This window comes from Malus sylvestris, chromosome 17 (genome assembly GCF_916048215.2).
Source record: "Malus sylvestris chromosome 17, drMalSylv7.2, whole genome shotgun sequence".
In the NCBI taxonomy this organism is placed as follows: domain Eukaryota; kingdom Viridiplantae; phylum Streptophyta; class Magnoliopsida; order Rosales; family Rosaceae; genus Malus; species Malus sylvestris.
This window is the reverse complement of record NC_062276.1, coordinates 10,491,832-10,510,333: the sequence shown is the minus strand read 5'-3', so window position 1 is coordinate 10,510,333 and position 18,502 is coordinate 10,491,832. Positions and strand designations below refer to the sequence as shown.

Sequence of the window (18,502 nt, the reverse complement as noted above, 5' to 3'; positions counted from 1 at the left end):
CCTTAACAGCTAACTCATCAGACCGTTTGGAAAGTAGTCTGTTATCTTTGGGAGTGAGAAGGTTCCTGGCCACCACCGCAGCGGTCATATCATTCTTCATCACGGAATCCCCAACGGTAAGAGGACCAGTTGGGGAGACGAAGGATGGGCGCCATATGTTGTCTGGAGAAGGCGGGGCTGCCTCTTCAACAAGGTTCAAGTCAAAAAACGACGGTCGGAGGGGCCAGACATTTTCAAAGATGTTGAAGAGAAGAGGTCGGACAAATCAAGATCTTAGAAGTGCAAGAATGAAGCTTCTACTGGTGGAGATTCAAGTGTGCTTTGGAACTTAATGCCAGCCCCTATAAAAATCTGCACTCGACGGAGCTTCAGAAATCAAAGAGGCGCCTGCTCAGAAATCGAAGAGGTGTTTGCTTTCTCAAAAGTTGGGCTGCTTAGAGATCACGAGGGTTGATCTCAGAAATCGAAGAGCCGTTTGCTTTCTCAAAAGTTGGGCTGCTCAAAGACCACGAAGGCCGATCTCAGAAATCGAAGAGGCGCTCGCTTTCTCAAAAGCTGGGCTCCCTAGAGACCACGAGGGCCGATCTCAGAAATCGAAGAGGCACCTACTTTTCCAGCCTTGTCAGCACCTGTCACACGCACACTCAGCTTTGCGGAAATTATGGGCATTCTGTCAAAGACTTCTGGGGAAGTAGAAAACACATGAATCTTACTGTTCAATCACCCACTTCCCACACGCAACAATAGCTCATGGGTACCACAGATAACTTTGCCAAAGTTCTCTGCCAAAGTTGAGCACGTGAAGCTTGCAGCTCCCACTACATCGCTCTGACCAAGAAGGGTAAAAGAATAGCAAACAAACAGCACTAACAAAGTTTAGACCCATAAATTTTGAAGGTCTAGCTACCATAATATTACCCACAAGGGTAAAGGAACAGTACCACTGCTGGATAATTGGAAAGTCCATGTATGTCAACCTCTGTGCTTCGTGGCAAGGTAGACTAGCAAACATGCCCAACCTTTACTCACACTCGAGAAAACACTCCCAATAAGATTGCTTGCTCCAAAATCGAAGAGGCACCGTCCTCCGAATCTAAAGAGCCAGACTCCCAACATGACTACTTTCTTAAAAATCGAAGAGAGGGTAAAGGAACAGTACCATTGCTGGATAATTGGAAAGTCCCTGTGTGTCAACCTCTGTGCTTCGTGGCAAGGTAGACTAGCAAACATGCCCAACCTTTACTCACATTCGAGAAAACACTCCCAACAAGATTGCTTGCTCCAAAATCGAAGAGGCACCGCCCTCCGAATCTCGAGAGCCACTCTCCCAACATGATTACTTTCTCAAAAATCGAAGAGACACTGCTCCCCGAATCTCGAGAGCCAGACCCCCAGCATGATTGCTTTCTCAAAAATCGGTGAGGCACCGTTCTCCGAATCAATCGAAGAGGCGCTCGCTTTCTCAAAAGCTGGGCTGCTCAGAGACCACGAGGGCCGATCTCAGAAATCGAAGAGGCACCTACTTTTCTAGCCTTGTCAGCACCTGTCACACGCACACTCAGCTTTGCAGAAATTATGGGCATTCTGTCGAAGACTTCTGGTGAAGTAGAAAGCACATGAATCTTACTGTTCAATCACCCACTTCCCACACGCAACAATAACTCATGGGTACCACAGATCACTTTGCCAAAGTTCTCTGCCAAAGTTGAGCACGTGAAGCTTGCAGCTCCCACTACATCGCTCTGACCAAGAAAGGTAAAAGAATAGCAAAGAAACAGCACTAACAAAGTTTAGACACATAAATTTTGAAGGTCTAGCTACCATATTATTACCCACAAGGGTAAAGGAACAGTACCACTGCTGGATAATTGGAAAGTCCCTGTGTGTCAACCTCTGTGCTTCGTGGCAAGGTAGACTAGCAAACATGCCCAACCTTTACTCACATTCGAGAAAACAGTCCCAACAAGATTGCTTGCTCCAAAATCGAAGAGGCACCGTCCTCCGAATCTCGAGAGCCAGACTCTCAACATGACTACTTTCTCAAAATCGAAGAGAGGGTAAAGGAACAGTACCATTGCTGGATAATTGGAAAGTCCCTGTGTGTCAACCTTTGTGCTTCGTGGCAAGGTAGACTAGCAAACATGTCCAACCTTTACTCACATTCGAGACAACACTCCCAACAAGATTGCTTGCTCCAAAATGGAAGAGGCACCGCCCTCCGAATCTCGAGAGCCAGACTCCCAACATGATTACTTCCTAAAAAATCGAAGAGACACTGCTCTCCGAATCTCGAGAGTCAGACCCCCAGCATGATTGCTTTCTCAAAAATCGAAGAGGCATCGTTCTCCGAATCTCGAGAGCCAGATACCACAGACCACTTTTTCAAAGTGCTCTGACAAAGTTAAAACATGTGAAACTGGCAGCTCCCACTACCGTGTTATGACCAAGCAGGGTAAAGGAATAGCATTACTACTTGTTGTTAGGGAGACCCCTATATATGTCGACCTCCATCCCCAACGGACAGGCAGACCTGCAAAAATGCTCAACCCTTCATCATATCTGAGAGGGCACTCCCAACAAAGCCTTTCGAAATATTCAGCTTTCTTTCCCCCCGATAATACCTCTGCAAACAAGCTATACTAGAGCAAGAATATCTCATATCATCAGGGTTAAAAGCAAGAGTATCCCATATCATGCTTTTTCCCTGTTTTTTCTTTTGGCCTTGTTTTTACCTGCAAGACAAGGAGAAAGAGAGCAATCAGTCAGCACTTGGAATCAAGCTTCCAGCCAGGAACTGACTGCCTGGAACCCCTTACCTGATTACTTACCTGACATTGCTCTCGAGTACTCATCTTCAACATCTTATGTTTCCAGGGAAGATTCCGCATCTGCTTGAGGAACAGATAGGGCAAGTGCGAAGGATACAAGGAAGCATGTGGAGACAAGCGTAACAGCACACGTGCCGATACATCCATTACTCTGTCAAAAGCAAAAGTATCCCATATCAGCAGGGTGGAACGTACTCTAGATTTGATGGACTTGTTTTGACCCTCAAATTCTTCAGTCGGCCTTATACTCTGGAGAAAACCAGAAAACCCTCCAGCTCAGTTCAAGAATAAGCCTGTGGAAAGTTACTTCTTCAAAAGCAAAAGTATCTCATATCATCTCTTCTCATTTTTCTTCTCTTTATCCTTCATGCTGCTGCAAGATGGGGAGAAGGTGAACAATCAGTCGGAGCTCTGATTGCTTACCTTGTCTGTCACCTCTTTCAGCAGACCCCCTAGCTCGGCGACTTGGGGGACTCCTACTACATGGTTTGTATCGCGCTTGACCAAGCCTGAAACTACAAGTAAGCTTCAAGTGAAATTGATACATTACCTTGTGCATCTCCACCAGTTAAAGATACCACCCCTGGATGGAGGAAGAGTACTTCCAGAGAAGATGCCACATCTACCTATGAGACAGATAAGGCAAGTCAAGACGACACCACACTCCGATACTTAGAAGTTTCGTGATTACGAGATCATTCTCCCACAATATTTCCTAATGTCATTTGTACTAAATCATTCACTCGTACTCACTAAAGGAGAGCTTGAACCTATGTACTTGTGTAAACCCTTCACAATTAATGAGAACTCTTCTATTCCGTGGACGTAGCCAATCTGGGTGAACCACGTACATCTTGTGTTTGCTTTCCTATCTCTATCCATTTATATACTTATCCACACTAATGACCGGAGCAATCTAGCGAAGATCACAAAAAGCGACCGTTTTCGTTACCTAGGATCTATCTTGCAAGAGAACGGAGAATTAGATGGAGATCTCAACCATAGAATACGAGCTGGATGGAAAGAGTGCATCCGGCGTGTTGTGCGACCGTCGTAGGCCACTGAAGCTCAAGGGAAAATTTTATAGGACGGCAATAAGGCCAGCGATGGTGTATGGCAGAGAATGTTGGGTGGTGAAGCATCAACACGTACACAAAATGGGTGTAGCGGAGATGAGGATGCTTCGTGGGATGTGTGGGCACACGAGAAAGGATAAGATTGAGAATGAGGATATCCGAGGTAAAGTAGGAGTAGCCGAAATTGTAGGAAAGATGAGAGAAAATCGGCTCTGGTGATTTGGACATGTGCAAAGAAGGCCGACTGACGCTCCGGTTCGAAGATGTGACTACGGGACAGAGGTTTAGGGCCGAAGGGGTAGAGGAAGACCTAGGAAAACTTTGGAAGAGACTCTAAGAAAAGACTTAGAGTACTTGGATCTAACGGAGGACATGACACAAAACCGAGCGCAATGGCGTTCTAGGATTCATATAGCCGACCCCACTTAGTGGGAAAAGGCTTTGTTGTTGTTGTTGTTGTTGTTGTATATCAATACCTGAGAAGAGAGGCCGATCATAGGCTTCAGGAACCTGTGAAAAAAGGAAAATAACAATAATGAATTTGAATTTACTACAATTTTCTCTAAGACCCTGCTTCCTATGAATAAGTAGTCTACTTAAAAATTCAATCCTCATCGTTAGCTGTTTAACCCATTAAAAAAATAAAAACTTAAATTAAGAAACAGTTGAAAAGATATGATATCGACACCCTCAGCAAAAGTAAGGCCAAATCCCTTCGAAGAGATATGATATCAACTACCACATATTCCAGTGATGTTAAGGGCCAAAACAAAACCAAAAAAAAAAAAAAAAGTGCATTACTACCAAGAAAACTCAATGCATTACTCGCAGGCGTTGGACCACATTCCCTTCTTGCCTATAACTTTTAAGAGTCCCACAACTTGAAAAATAAAGCTTTTACAGGAAAAAGTCGAAAGAAAACGCGATGAGCTAATTAAGAACAATATATTGAAAATAGATAAAGAACTTACCTCTCTGTGGAACATCTTCGTCAGCTTTCACCTTCGCTCCACCTGCATATAAACATATATATATATATATATATGTATATATATGTATGTATGTGTGTATATATATATATACAAGCATCAAATCAATGTTCACACTCTTAGCATCTAGTTAGAACAATAATTACACCAAGAAAACTTGACTCTTCAACAATCCAATTGATGTGTTGCAATCTATACAACCAATGACAGATTAAAATAGCAAAACAACAAAAAAAAAATCCTAAATCAAATTGAAGTAGTGTAAAATCGAGATTGAAAATGCGGAAATACCCAAAACTCGCGCTACAACCACCGGCACGATCGACTTCATCACCAGCTCTGGCCTCATCACACGCATCGTCGCCACTCCAACTCCGGTCTTCATCGTCCTGTATGCCGCTCCCATACCTGCAAAACACACAAAACAAAAGCCGATCAAAATCCTTACGTTTCTTAGATCTGAAATTAAGGAAATTCGGCTACGAATTTGTAGAAACTAACCTGTGGTTTGGAAAGAGGACGGAAAGAGATTCTGGAGATATCATTTGACGGTCGTTGGTGACCGCTGGACGACAGCTCCGTTGCGTGAAAGAGAAGAGGGAGCGAGGATACGGCAGGGAGGAGCGACGAAGGGGGGAGGACAGAGAGGATAAATAACCTTTTTTTTTTATTGAAAATTCATTTCTAAAATCTTATTTGGCATTCAAAACTTTTTATAATTACTAAAAAATACACTTATGAAAAGTGCATAATGAAATTTTTAGAGTTTTCTTTTTTATTTTTCATATTTTTTTTAAATTGTAGTTTACACAAAAGGCATGATATCTTTATGAGCAAACTACCGTTTGACCCCGAACTATTATACCATTTAAAATTGATCCCATGAATTATTTTTATGGTAAATTAACCCCTAGCTATTTTAAATAAGTCAATTAAGGAAAGGGATCATCTCCGGATCCCTTCCTTCTAATCCACTAAGTTCGGGGATCCAGACCATTGAAATTTGATCTAACGACTACAAACAAGGACTCACTTTAAAAGTTATTGATCCAACGGCCAAAATTATTATAACTTTTAAAGTGGACCTGTTTGTAGCTGTTAGATCAAATTTCAATGGTCCGGATCTCCGGACTTGATGGATTAGGAGGAATGGATCCGGAGATGATTCATTTCCGTCAATTAACCTCTTACCATTAGATTTTAAAAATTAAAAAAAAATCATCTACTCTGCCATTAAATTTGAGGGTAAAATTGTCTTTTTATTTGTCATCCCCTTTATCTCTTTTACCCTAAAATCTAACTGTTAAGAAGACAAATTTACCTTCAAATCTAACAACAAAGTAGATGAATTTTTTCAAATCTAAAGGTGAGAGGTTAATTGGCTGATTTAAAATAGTTTTGGGGGTTAATTTACCAAAAAAAATCCAGGGGTCAATTTCATTTGACACAATAATCTAGAGAGTCAACCAGCAATTTATCCATATTTTTATACATGCCATATGAAATGTAAAAAGTGCACAGTGCAGATAATTCAAAAAGTAATTTTATTTAAATAATACTAAATATTAGGGCACAAAAATTACATATTATTTAAATATACTAAATGTTAGGTCGCTATTTAATACTATAGTTTAGTGGTATTTGTCTTGACTTGTAAGTGATAGGTATGAGTTTAATTATCCTTAAATGCGACTTTGAACCACATTATTGCTAACTCATTATGAGGCTTAATGCACTCCCCTACTTTCTTAATGTAGTTAATATTTTTTGTTCAAAAAAATAAAATTAAAAAAAAAGCTAGGTCAAAAAAACTAACTTTTATTTAAATATACTAAATTAAAGAGCACAAAACTTCGTACTTTATCATGAGGTTGGAGTTGTAGAGACTCCTGGTTCGTGAAAAAAAAAATTGGGCTTCATCATTTCTTGAAAAATTGCCCAGGGAAGTTTGGAGATAGAAGAGAAGTTTGTAATAGTGTGTATCAACCATGAGAAACATACATGTTATTGCTAGCTTCTGTAAAGTGTAAACACAATAAAGCCATTTTTGTCACACGTTTTATAATATTTAATTAATACAATTTCATTATTATATTCACATACTTCAAATTACTTCTTTTACATTTTTTTAATTTTTTAATATTTTCTACCCACCACTAACACCTGATAGAAAAATATTAAAAAATTGAAAGAATGTAGAAAAAATAATTTGGAATGTGTGAATATAATCTCCTTTTCCATTATGCAAGTTCCATTAGGTCGGTCGTACATCTAACAACATGCTCCATAAGTTTCACCAACATTTTTTCCATTGCAGTGGGAGGTTTAGTGGAACGGCTTGTTTCCCATTCAGAAAAACAAAAGGAAGGGCTTGTTTCGAAAATCGTTCAGATACTTGGTATGCTAGTCACAATTTCATTTGTTGTAGATTTGAATTCAAATCAATTATCCAAATCAGTTTATGTCATAAACATTTGGGTTTTAAATGTCAACTCAGGAATCAAACGCATATATGAAATGAAGATTGTCCATGTCAACTCACTTGCATTTTTAAAGTTCATCTGCGAAGAGATAAATAAAGATTTCGATATGCAACAAATGAGTTATCCCTCTGTGAGGTCGGCAATCTTCCTAGCTGTTAGGAGGGGGAACGTGGAGTTTCTTACTTATATGTGTAAAGCAAATCCTGAACTTCTGATGTTAGGAGATGACAGGCCAAGGGGCATATTTTACGTTGCCATCGAATGTCGTCAAGAAAAGATTTATAACCTTATATACGGGATCTCTGCTAAAGACTTTATCGCAAATTCAGCCGATAAGGATAGTAATAACATGTTGCATATCGCTGGGTTGTTGTCCCCATCTGCACAGCTTAATCAAATTCCAGGTGCAGCATTGCAGATGCAGCGTGAACTACAATGGTACAAGGTTAGATTTTCTCACCCAACATAGTTCTTAATTACTTTGCCTATCTTACAATACTTACACAATCTAAAATAAGTTGTAAAATTAACATAATCTTAAAGCCTATAATGCGTAAATGTTCAAATTGAAACATCGTGACCAATTTTGAATACCATGTTCAGATCTTGGAGTGTAAAATGCAGTTAACCATAATATAACAAAGATTATAGAAAATTATATTTTATGCTCTTTTATGTCAGTAGTTGTTCAATGCAATGCAGGAAGTAGAGACTATTGTACCTTCTAAGGGTCGAGAGTATATGAACAACAGTGAATATTTGAAACCAAGGGAACTATTTACAAAGAATCACAGTGAATTGCTAAAGGAAGGAGAAAAATGGATGAAAGAGACGGCAACTTCTTACACTGTTGTAGGTGCTCTTATTATCACCATCATGTTTGCCGCAGTAATCACAATTCCTGGAGGAAATGGAGATACCGGTTTTCCCACATTCAACCATGAAAAATTGTTTATATTATTTATAATTTCAGATGCTATATCACTCTTTTCTTCCACGACTGCAACATTGACGTTTCTCGGAATTCTCACGTCACGTTTCGCAGAAGATGATTTCCTAAAATCCTTACCCACAAAAATGATAATTGGTCTTGCCACTCTCTTTTTGGCTATTGCAACCATGATGATTGCGTTTTCCGCTGCCCTTCTAATTATAGTTCGTGGACATTCTTGGATTGTGATTCCGACCATACTTCTTTCAAGTGTTCCTGTCACTTTATTTGCTTGGATGCAATTCCCCCTCCTAGTTAGAATTATCATTTCTACTTACGGAAAAGGAATATTTAATAGGAATGTGAAACGTTGGTTGTAAAGGTTTTTCATTACTTTATATTTCTTATTGTATCTGTTTATGTGAGATTCCAAAATTAGAGGTGTAACTGATTCGATGAATTATATATTAAGGAATAAATTGGTGGTATATGTAGAACCTCTCATTTACAAATGAAGAGGAACACCACTAAACTGTATTACTAAATGATGTCTTCTTTTAGTGTATTGCCTGATTCGTTTTTATTGTATGATGAATGATTTGATTGTAGTTACTACATTACAGGTTCGAATAAGAACCACACAAGGCACCCAACAGGATGAACACATGAACTAATCATTCAGGTTATCCCATCATCCTTAATATATAATCCATAAATGAAAGTTTAAGCACTATGATGTTGAACATAGATCTATCAATCACAGTATGAACTGAAAGTTTTTTCAACCTGATGCACCCAACGATAGATCTTGTCTCAACCTCTAATGTCACAGACAGTAGAGGTTTAACCATATAATGCACGTCATGGCTCCCGATCGTCTTTTGATTTTCTTGTTGGATTCCACGTGATCTTGTCTCTTGAAAAGGAAAGGTTCAAAGTGCTTGCTAAAAGTTCTCCAATCTCATAAAGTATCTGAAAAAGAATCCATCTAGAGTTAGACGATATACATACACTCGGGAAACAGACAGATTCATAAAGAACTAAAAGGAAGAGAAAAGAGAAAGAAACCGAGCGTACACTAATTTTTTTCCCATTCATTTCTCAAGCAAATCATAGAAATAAAAATTACTATCATATCATGGTCTCCAAACCCAATTGAATGTTGATAGTTGCATTAGATAAAGTAATTAAAAAAAAAAAAAACTGTATACCTAAAACTCTTCTTTATCAGAAATGCATTGGCCTCTTTGCCCGATAAGAACATATGTTGGCAACTTCAAAACACGGACCAACTGAAGAAAGCAAGCCAAAGGTTCATGATGAATCTGCAAGGATGGCGGTGGCTTCTGGGTTTCGGTTGCCATAGCCTTGCTTATGCTTGTTTTTGAACCAATCTCTATACCATAAAGTGAATATTTGAATTCAAATTTTGTTGCAGATTTACTTTCCCCCTTTAGCTTGGATGACTCTAGGAAAAACGGGGCAACGACTGTAGGAACTGAGGATGAATTCCGCCCTGCTAATTCTCCTAGAACTTCATTAATAGCGCAGGCTAGTATTGGCGGTTCAGAGTATTCCATAAGCAGCACAGACAGCTGAAAAATACAAAATTGAAGAGAAATTTTTTTGAAGTTCCCCTAATCTGTTATCTTCAAGATATGTTAGAAGATAAATAAAATAGTTATTCACTCTGTCCTAGTAACTCAAGCTGTTGGAAATAGTAATAAACCTACAAACTCAACACAATATCAAAAGCTGTTGGCTCACATCCTAACAACTAAAGCATTTCAGAGCAGTGGTAGATCGATAAACTTCATGAAAAACAGAACAACAACAACAACAAAGCCTTTTCCCACTAAGTGGGGTCGGCAATATGAATCCTAGAACGCCATTGCGCTCGGTTTTGTGTCATGTCCTCCGTTAGATTCAAGTACTCTAGGTCTTTTCTTAGGGTCTCTTCCAAAGTTTTCCTAGGTCTTCCTCTACCCCTTCGGCCCTGAACCTCTGTCCCGTAGTCACATTTTCGAACCGAAGCGTCAGTAGACCTTCTTTGCACATGCTCAAACCACCGTAATGTGCCCACACATCCAACAAAGCATCCTCATCTCCGCTACATCCATTTTGTGTACGTGTTGATCCTTCACCGCCCAACATTCTGTGCCATACATGGTCTCTATCTAATTCTCCGTTCTTTTGCAAGATAGATCATAGGAAGCGAAAACGGTCGCTCTTTGGTATTTCCTTGTTTCTGATCCTCACCCCTAACTCATTTTGGCCTCCATTTGCACTGAACTTGTACTCCATATATTCTGTCTTTGATCGGCTTAGGCGAAGACCTGTAGATTCCAACACTTCTCTCCAAAGGTTAAGCTTCGCATTTACTCCTTCCTGAGTTTCATCTATCAACACTATATCGTCTGCGAAGGCATACACCAAGGAATATCATATTGAATATGTCCTGTTAACTCATCCATTACCAATGCAAAAAGGTAAGGACTTAAGGATTGTTGATGCACAAAATCAGTGAGGACTTTGGTACAACAGAAAGTATTTAAGTTTGTGACCTTCGCTAGATTGCTCTGGTCATTAGTATGGATAAGTATGTAAAAGGATAGAGACAGGAAAGCAAAACACAAGATGTACGTGGTTCACCCAAATTGGCTACGTCCATGGAGTAGAGGAGTTCTCATTAATTGTGATGGGTTTACACATAGGTTCAAGCTCTCCTTTAGTGAGAACAAGTGAATGATTTAGTACAAATGATCTTCTCTGGGAGTACTCTTCCTCCATCCAGGGGTGGTATCTTTAACCGGTGGAGATGCACAAGGTAATGTATCAATTTCACTTGAAGCTTACTTGTAGTTTCAGGCTTGATCAAGCGCGATACAAACCATGTAGTAGGAGTCCCCCAAGTCGCCGAGCTAGGAGATCTGCTGAAAGAGGTGGCAGACAAGGTAAGCAATCAGAGCTCCAAGCAATCAGTCCCAGATCAGAAGTTTGATTTTGAGTTCCGGCTAATTGTTCTCATGCTCCCTATCTTGTAAGCAGCATGAAGGATAAAGAGAAGAAAAAGGAGGAGAGATGATATGAGATACTTTTGCTTTTGAAGAAGTAACTTTCCACAGGCTTATTCTTGAACTGGGTTGGAGGGTTTTCTGGTTTCCTCCAAAGTATAAGGCCGACTGAAGAATTTGAGGGTCAAAACAAGACCATCAAATCTAGAGTACATTCGACCCTGATGATATGGGATACTTTTGCTGTTACGCTTGTCTCCACATGCTTCCTTGTATCCTTCTCACTTGCCCTATCTGTTACTCAGGTAGATGTGGTATCTTCTCTGGAGGCATAAGATGTTGAAGATGAGTACTCGAGGGCAATGCCAGGTAAGTAATCAGGTAAAGGGTTCCAGGCAGTCAGTTCCTGACTGGAAGCTTGATTCCAAGTGCTGACTGATTGTTCTCTTTCTCCTTGTCTTGCAGGTAAGAACAAGGCCAAAGGAAAAGCCAGGGAAAAAGCATAATATGGGATACTCTTGCTTTTAACCCTGATGATATGAGATATTCTTGCTCTGGTGTAGCTTGTTTGCAGAGGTATTATCGGGGGGAAAGAATGCTGAGTATTTCGAGAGGCTGCGTTGGGAGTGCCCTCTCAGATATGAGGAAGGGTTGAGCATTTTTGCAGGTCTGCCTGTCCGTTGGGGATGAAGGTCGATATATATAGGAGTCTCCCTAACAACAAGTAGTAATGTTATTCCTTTACTCTTCTTGGTCATAGCCATGTAGTGGGAGCTGCAAACTTCACGTGTTTTAACTTTGTCAGAGTACTTTGAAAAAGTGGTCCTGTCGGGGATCTGGCTCTAGAGATTCGGAGAACGGTGCCTCTTCGATTTTTGAGAAAACAATCCTGCTGGGAGTCTGGTTCTTGAGGTCATAGCAATGTAGTGGGAGCTGCAAGCTTCACGTGTTTTAACTTTGTCAGAGCACTTTGAAAAAATGGTATGTGGTATCTGGAAAGCTGATGTTGCGTGTGAAGATTACATACAAGCTTTATCCAAGGAAATCTGGCTCTTGCGTGTCACGTGCTATCTATTTCACCAGAAATCTTCAACAGATTGCCCGTAATTTCCGCAAAGCTGAGTGTGCATATGACATGTACTGACAAGGCTGAAAAAGTAGGTGCCTCTTCGATTTCTAAGATCGGCCATCGTGGTTTCTAAGCAGGCCTAGCTTTTGAGAAAGCAAGCGCCGCTTCGATTTCTGAGATCAACTCCTCGACAAATTGCCCGTGATTTCTGCAAAGCTAAGTGTGCATGTGGCTAATGTTGCGTGTGGAAAGTGGTGCCTCTTCAATTTTTGAACCAACGGCCATGTTGCTCTTTCTTTGCTATTCTTTTACCTTTCTTGGTCATAGCAATTCTGAGATCAACTCCTCGACAAATTGCTCGTGATTTCTGCAAAGCTAATTGTGCATGTGGCTGATGTTGCGTGTGGAAAGTGGTGCCTCTTCAATTTTTGAACCAACGGCTATGTTGCTCTTTCTTTGCTATTCTTTTACCCTTCTTGGTCATAGCAATGTAGTGGGAGCTGCAAGCTTCACATGTCTAGACTTTGTCAGAGATATTTGGCAAAGTTATCTGTGGTACCCATGAGCTGATGTTGCGTGTGGTGCCTCTTCGATTTTTGAACCAACGTCCAAATTGCGTGTCACGTGCTCTCTACTTCACCAGAAATCTTCGACAGATTTCCCGTAATTTCTGAAAAGCTGAGTGTGCATGTGACAGGTACTGACAAGGCTGAAAAGTGGGTGCCTCTTCGATTTCTGAGATCGGCCCTCGTGGTTTCTAAGCAGGCCCAACTTTTGAGAAAGCAAGCGCCGCTTCGATTTCTGAGATTAGCTCATCGATAAATTGCCCGTGATTTCTGCAAAGCTAAGTGTGCATTCTTTGATTTATGAGCAGGCTCCTCTTTTGATAAAGCATGCGCCTCTTCTGAGAAAGCAGGCGCCTCTTCGATTATAGAGGTATGCATTACGTTTCAAAGCACACTTGCATTACCACCTGTAGAAATTCCCTTCTTGCACTTCTGAAATCTTGATTTGTCTGACCTCTTCTTCAACACCTCAGGAAAATGTCTGGCCCCTCCGACCGTCGTTTTGACTTGAACTTTGGTGAAGAGGCGGACATGCCTCCTCAAGACAACATATGGCGCCCATCCTTCATATCCCCTATAGGCCATCTTACCGTTGGGGATTCGGTGATGAAGAATGATATGACCCATGCGGTGGTGGCCAGGAACCTTGTCACTCCCAAAGATAACAGACTACTTTCCAAACGGTCTGATGAGTTGGCTGTGAAGGATTCTCTGGCTCTCAGTGTGCAGAGTGCAGGTTCTGTATCTAATATGGCCCAACGCCTATTTGCTCGAACCCGTCAAGTTGAATCATTGGTGGCTGAAGTGATGAGTCTCAAACAGGAGATTAGAGGGCTCAAGCATGAGAATAAACAGTTGCACAGGCTCGCACATGACTATGCTACAAACATGAAGAGGAAGATTGACCAGATGCAGGAATCTGATGGTCAGATTTTACTTGATCATCAAAGGTTTGTGGGTTTGTTCTAAAGGCATTTGCCTTCATCTTCTGGGGCTGTACCGCGTAATGAAGCTCTAAATGATCAACCTCCGATGCCTCCTCCTTCTAGGGTTCTGTCCAGTACTAAGGCTCCGAATGATCACCCTCCGGTGCCTTCTCTTTCTGGGGCTCTACTGACTGCTGAGACTTCTCCTAAGCAACCTTTGTGAAGGCTCCCTCTTGTTTGTTTATTTTGGCTCATGTATATGTACATAGTTGTAACTTATCGGAGATATCAATAAATAAGCTTTGCTTCATTTCAACGTATTGTGTTAAATACACCAATGCCTTCTGCACTAAGTTCTTTGAATTTTTCTTTTGTTGAAGCTTGTATGTTGAAGCTTTGTGAGTGAAACATGTAGGTTGAGGTAGGGTTCCCTTAATTTCCCGAGTGAGGAAAACTTCTCGGTTGGAGACTTGAAAAATCCAAGTCATTGAGTGGGGTCGGCTATATGAATCCTAGAACGCCATTGTGCTCGGTCCTGTGTCATGTTCGCCGTTAGATCCAAGCACTCTAAGTCTTTTCTTAGAGTCTCTTCCAAAGTTTTTCTAGGTCTTCCTCTACCCCTTCGGCCCTGAACCTCTGTCCCGTAATCGCATCTTCTAACTGGAGCGTCAGTAGGCCTTCTTTGCACATGTCCAAACCACCGTAACCGATTTTCTCTCAGCTTTCCGACAATTTCGGCTACTCCTACTTTACCTCGGATATCCTCATTCCTAATCTTATCCTTTCTCGTGTGCCCACACAATCAACGAAGCATCCTCATCTCCGCTACACCCATTTTACGTATGTGTTGATGCTTCACCGCCCAACATTCTGTGCCATATAGCATCGCCGACCTTATTGTCGTCCTATAAAATTTTCCCTTGAGCTTCAGTGGCATACGGCGGTCACACAACACGCCCGATGCACTCGTCCACTTCATCCATCCAGCTTGTATTCTATGGTTGAGATCTCCATCTAATTCTCCGTTCTTTTGCAAGATAGATTCTAGATAGCGAAAGCAGTCGCTCTTCGGTATTTCCTGATCTCCGATCCTCACCCTTAACTCATTTTGGCCCCTATTTGCACTGAACTTGCACTCCATATATTCTATCTTTGATCGGCTTAGGCGAAGACCTTTAGATTCCAACACTTCTCTCCAAAGGTTAAGCTTCGCATTTACTCATTCCTGAGTTTCATCTATCAACACTATATCATCTGCGAAAAGCATACACCAAGGAATATCATCTTGAATATGTCATGTTAACTCATCCATTACCAACGCAAAAAGGTAAGGACTTAAGGATGAGCCTTGATGTAATCCTACAGTTATGGGGAAGCTTTCGGTTTGTCCTTCATGAGTTCTTACGACAGTCTTTGCTCCTTCATACATATCCTTTATAGCTTGGATATATGCTACTCGTACTCCTTTCTTCTCTAAAATCCTCCAAAGAATGTCTCTTGGGACCCTATCATACGTTTTTTCCAAATCTATAAAGATCATGTGTAAATCCTTTTTCCCATCTCTATATCTTTCCATCAATCTTCGTAAGAGATAGATTGCATCCATGGTTGAGCGCCCTGGCATAAGCCCGAATTGGTTGTCCGAAACCCGTGTCTCTTGCCTCAATCTATGCTCAATGACTCTCTCCCAGAGCTTCATTGTATGACTCATTAGCTTAATACCCCTATAGTTCATGCAATTTTGTACGTCGCCCTTATTCTTGTAGATAGGCACCAAAGTGCTATTTCGCCACTCATTTGACATCTTCTTCATTTTCAAAATCCTATTGAAAAGGTCAGTGAGCCATGCTATACCTGTCTCTCCCAAGACTTTCCACACTTCGATCGGTATATCGTCTGGGCCCACTGCTTTTCTATGCTTCATCTTCTTCAAAGCTACAACCATTTCTTCCTTTTGGATTCGACGATAAAATGAGTAGTTTCTACACTCTTCTGAGTTACTCAACTCCCCTAAAGAAGTACTCATTTCATGTCCTTCATTGAAAAGATTATGAAAATAACCTCTCCATCTGTCTTTGACCGCGTTCTCTGTCGCAAGAACCTTTCCATCCTCATCCTTGATGCACCTCACATGGTTTAGGTCCCTTGTCTTTTTTTCCTTTGCTCTAGCTAGTTTATAGATATCCAACTCTCCTTCTTTGGTATCCAGTCGCTTATACATATCGTCATAAGCTGCTAACTTAGCTTCTCTCACAGCTTTCTTCGCCTCTTGCTTCGCTCTTCTATACCTTTCACCATTTTCATCGGTCCTATCCTTGTATAAGGCTTTACAACATTCATTCTTAGCCTTCACCTTTGTTTTTACCTCCTCATTCCACCACCAAGATTCCTTTTTGTGTGGAGCAAAGCCCTTGGACTCTCCTAATACCTCTTTTGCTACTTTTCGGATACAACTAGCTATGGAATGCCACCTTTGGCTAGCTTCCTCCTCTCTATCCCACCCACACTGGGTGATTACTTTCTCTTTGAAAATGGCTTGTTTTTCTCCTTTTAGATTTCACCATCTAGTCCTTGGGCACTTCCAAGTCTTGTTCTTTTTTTCTCACTCTTTTGATATGTACATCCATCACCAACAAGCGATGTTGATTAGCCAAGCTCTCTCCTGGTATAACTTTGCAATCCTTACAAGTTATACGATCCCCTTTCCTCATTAGAAGAAAATCTATTTGTGTTTTTGACGACCCACTCTTGTAGGTGATGACATGTTCTTCTCTCTTCTTAAAGAATGTGTTGGCTAAGAAGAGATCATATGCCATTGCAAAATCCAAGATTGCTTCCCCATCCTCGTTTCTCTCCCCAAAACCATGGCCACCATGAAAACCTCCATAGTTGCCTGTCTCCTTGCCCACGTGTCCATTTATATCTCCTCCTATAAATAACTTCTCCGTTTGAGCAATTCCTTGCACCAAGTCGCCAAGGTCTTCCCAAAATTTCTCATTCGAACTCATATCCAACCCTACTTGAGGTGCGTACGCACTAATCACATTGATGAGTTCTTGTCCTATTACAATCTTGATTGCCATGAGTCTATCTCCTACCCTCTTGACATCTACAACATCTTGTGTCAAGGTCTTGTCCACGATGATGCCAACACCGTTTCTCGTTCTATTTGTGCCCGAATACCAAAGTTTAAACCCTGAGTTTTCTAGATCCTTTGCCTTAAGACCAACCCACTTAGTTTCTTGTAGGCACATAATATTTATCCTTCTCCTCACCATAACTTCCACTACTTCCATAGATTTTCCCGTTAAGGTTCCTATATTCCACGTACCTAAATGCATTCTACTCTCTTGAACTCTACCCTTCTGTCCTAGCTTCTTCACCCTCCCCGTCTAATAGGATCAAAGTACTTCTTTTGTGTGTCCTGTGTAAAGTTGATATGAGCATATGCTCCCAAACAACTTTGAGTGGAGTCGTTCAAAAAGAAGTTTCTATGGCCCCCTTGCTCATTTAACACTGCATCTGGGTGCCGATGGAGATACAACGACCCTTACTCACTTATCACTGTGCTCGGGCCACACAGCGCGCCACTTACGGGTGACGCCCTAACTTTAGCGCGATTTCGTTATGGATTTCTACCACTATGGGCATAGAAACCAAATCTACAAGCATTCTTCGAAAAACGCCTGCAATCAAGTCCCTTTAGATCTCACAGATCACTCACAATTCCATAACACCTAGTCGATTTTATACCCCACATGGTTTTGAAAAACCAGCATCATTTTCAATTTCAATCACACACAATCTAAACCCCAAATTGTCACAAATTTCACTTTCACCATAAAAACTAGAGCACATTCCATTAGAAAATACACGACCCATTTCTCAACACCCAAATTCCACATAGAATCTATACGAATACAAACACGTTTCTGGGTCCTAAACTATACCATGAGGGAGAGAGGAAGAGAGAGAAGGGGAACCTCATATAGGCCCTGGTGATCGAGGAAGTGGCGAAGGATTCCAGAAACTTTGCAATTTTGGATTCCATAGCGGTCCAATGAAAGCTCGATATAATATGAACTTGATCTCAAACTTAAAAGGGTTGATAGGAAGATATCTTACACAGTCGAATTGCTTGGATTTGGGCGGAAAGCAGCTGAGATGGCTTCGCCGAAGCCCTCTGAGTCTCTCAGCAGAAACACTACCTTCGAACCAACCTTCATTTTCTTTTCTTTCTGCTGTTTCTTCTAACCAATGCCCGGAGGTGCGCGCACTTGCAATATAGAGGAGATCGAGTGCCGCTCAATTTTTTTTTTCTTTTTTCTCTATTTTATTTTTTGGTGGAGTTTAAATAATAAAATTAAAATCCTACCTAAAAAAAATCAATGGCATTTGTTCTGTTTTTTTTAGTACATCGATATTTTTACACTAAATAGAGGGGGAGTTGGGTTAAGTCACACAATGTGCAGCCTAATTTGGTATTGAATTCGCCATCCACAAGATTTGAACCTAAGACCTCTTACTTCCAAGTTACTTCCAAGTGAAGAGGAATACCACCATACCGTGGTACTAAGTGGCTAAATCAATGCCGTTTGTTTTTTCTTTTTTTTCTAGAGT

General features: G+C 40.9%; 1 protein-coding gene, 1 long non-coding RNA gene and 1 pseudogene across 33 annotated transcripts in view; 1 reads left to right on the top strand and 2 right to left on the bottom strand.

The window, feature by feature from the left end:
• Positions 1–5,570, bottom strand: part of LOC126609740 (uncharacterized) — a 36,589-nt gene extending 31,019 nt beyond the window's left edge. For 2 of the 3 annotated variants that reach the window (XR_007618245.1, XR_007618243.1), the window contains exons 1-4: positions 5,395–5,562; positions 5,185–5,301; positions 4,876–4,917; positions 4,381–4,414 (exon numbers count right to left, since the gene is read on the bottom strand). This is a non-coding gene — a long non-coding RNA (uncharacterized LOC126609740). Of the gene's footprint in view, positions 1–4,380; positions 4,415–4,875; positions 4,918–5,184; positions 5,302–5,394 lie in introns of all 3 variants that reach the window. The other variant, XR_007618244.1, reaches the window with a different exon arrangement.
• LOC126609711 (uncharacterized) overlaps positions 1–8,852 on the top strand; it is a 41,809-nt gene extending 32,957 nt beyond the window's left edge. For all 30 annotated transcript variants that reach the window (XM_050277593.1, XM_050277610.1, XM_050277599.1 and 27 more), the window contains 3 exons: positions 7,211–7,291; positions 7,391–7,821; positions 8,079–8,852. In XM_050277593.1, coding sequence (XP_050133550.1) covers positions 7,211–7,291; positions 7,391–7,821; positions 8,079–8,687 — 1,121 coding nt within the window. In that variant the 3' untranslated portion in view covers positions 8,688–8,852. The remainder of the gene's footprint in view (positions 1–7,210; positions 7,292–7,390; positions 7,822–8,078) is intronic.
• A 16-nt stretch (positions 8,853–8,868) lies between these two features.
• On the bottom strand, positions 8,869–18,169 carry LOC126609738 (uncharacterized; annotated as a pseudogene).
• Between the last annotated feature and the right edge of the window lie 333 nt (positions 18,170–18,502).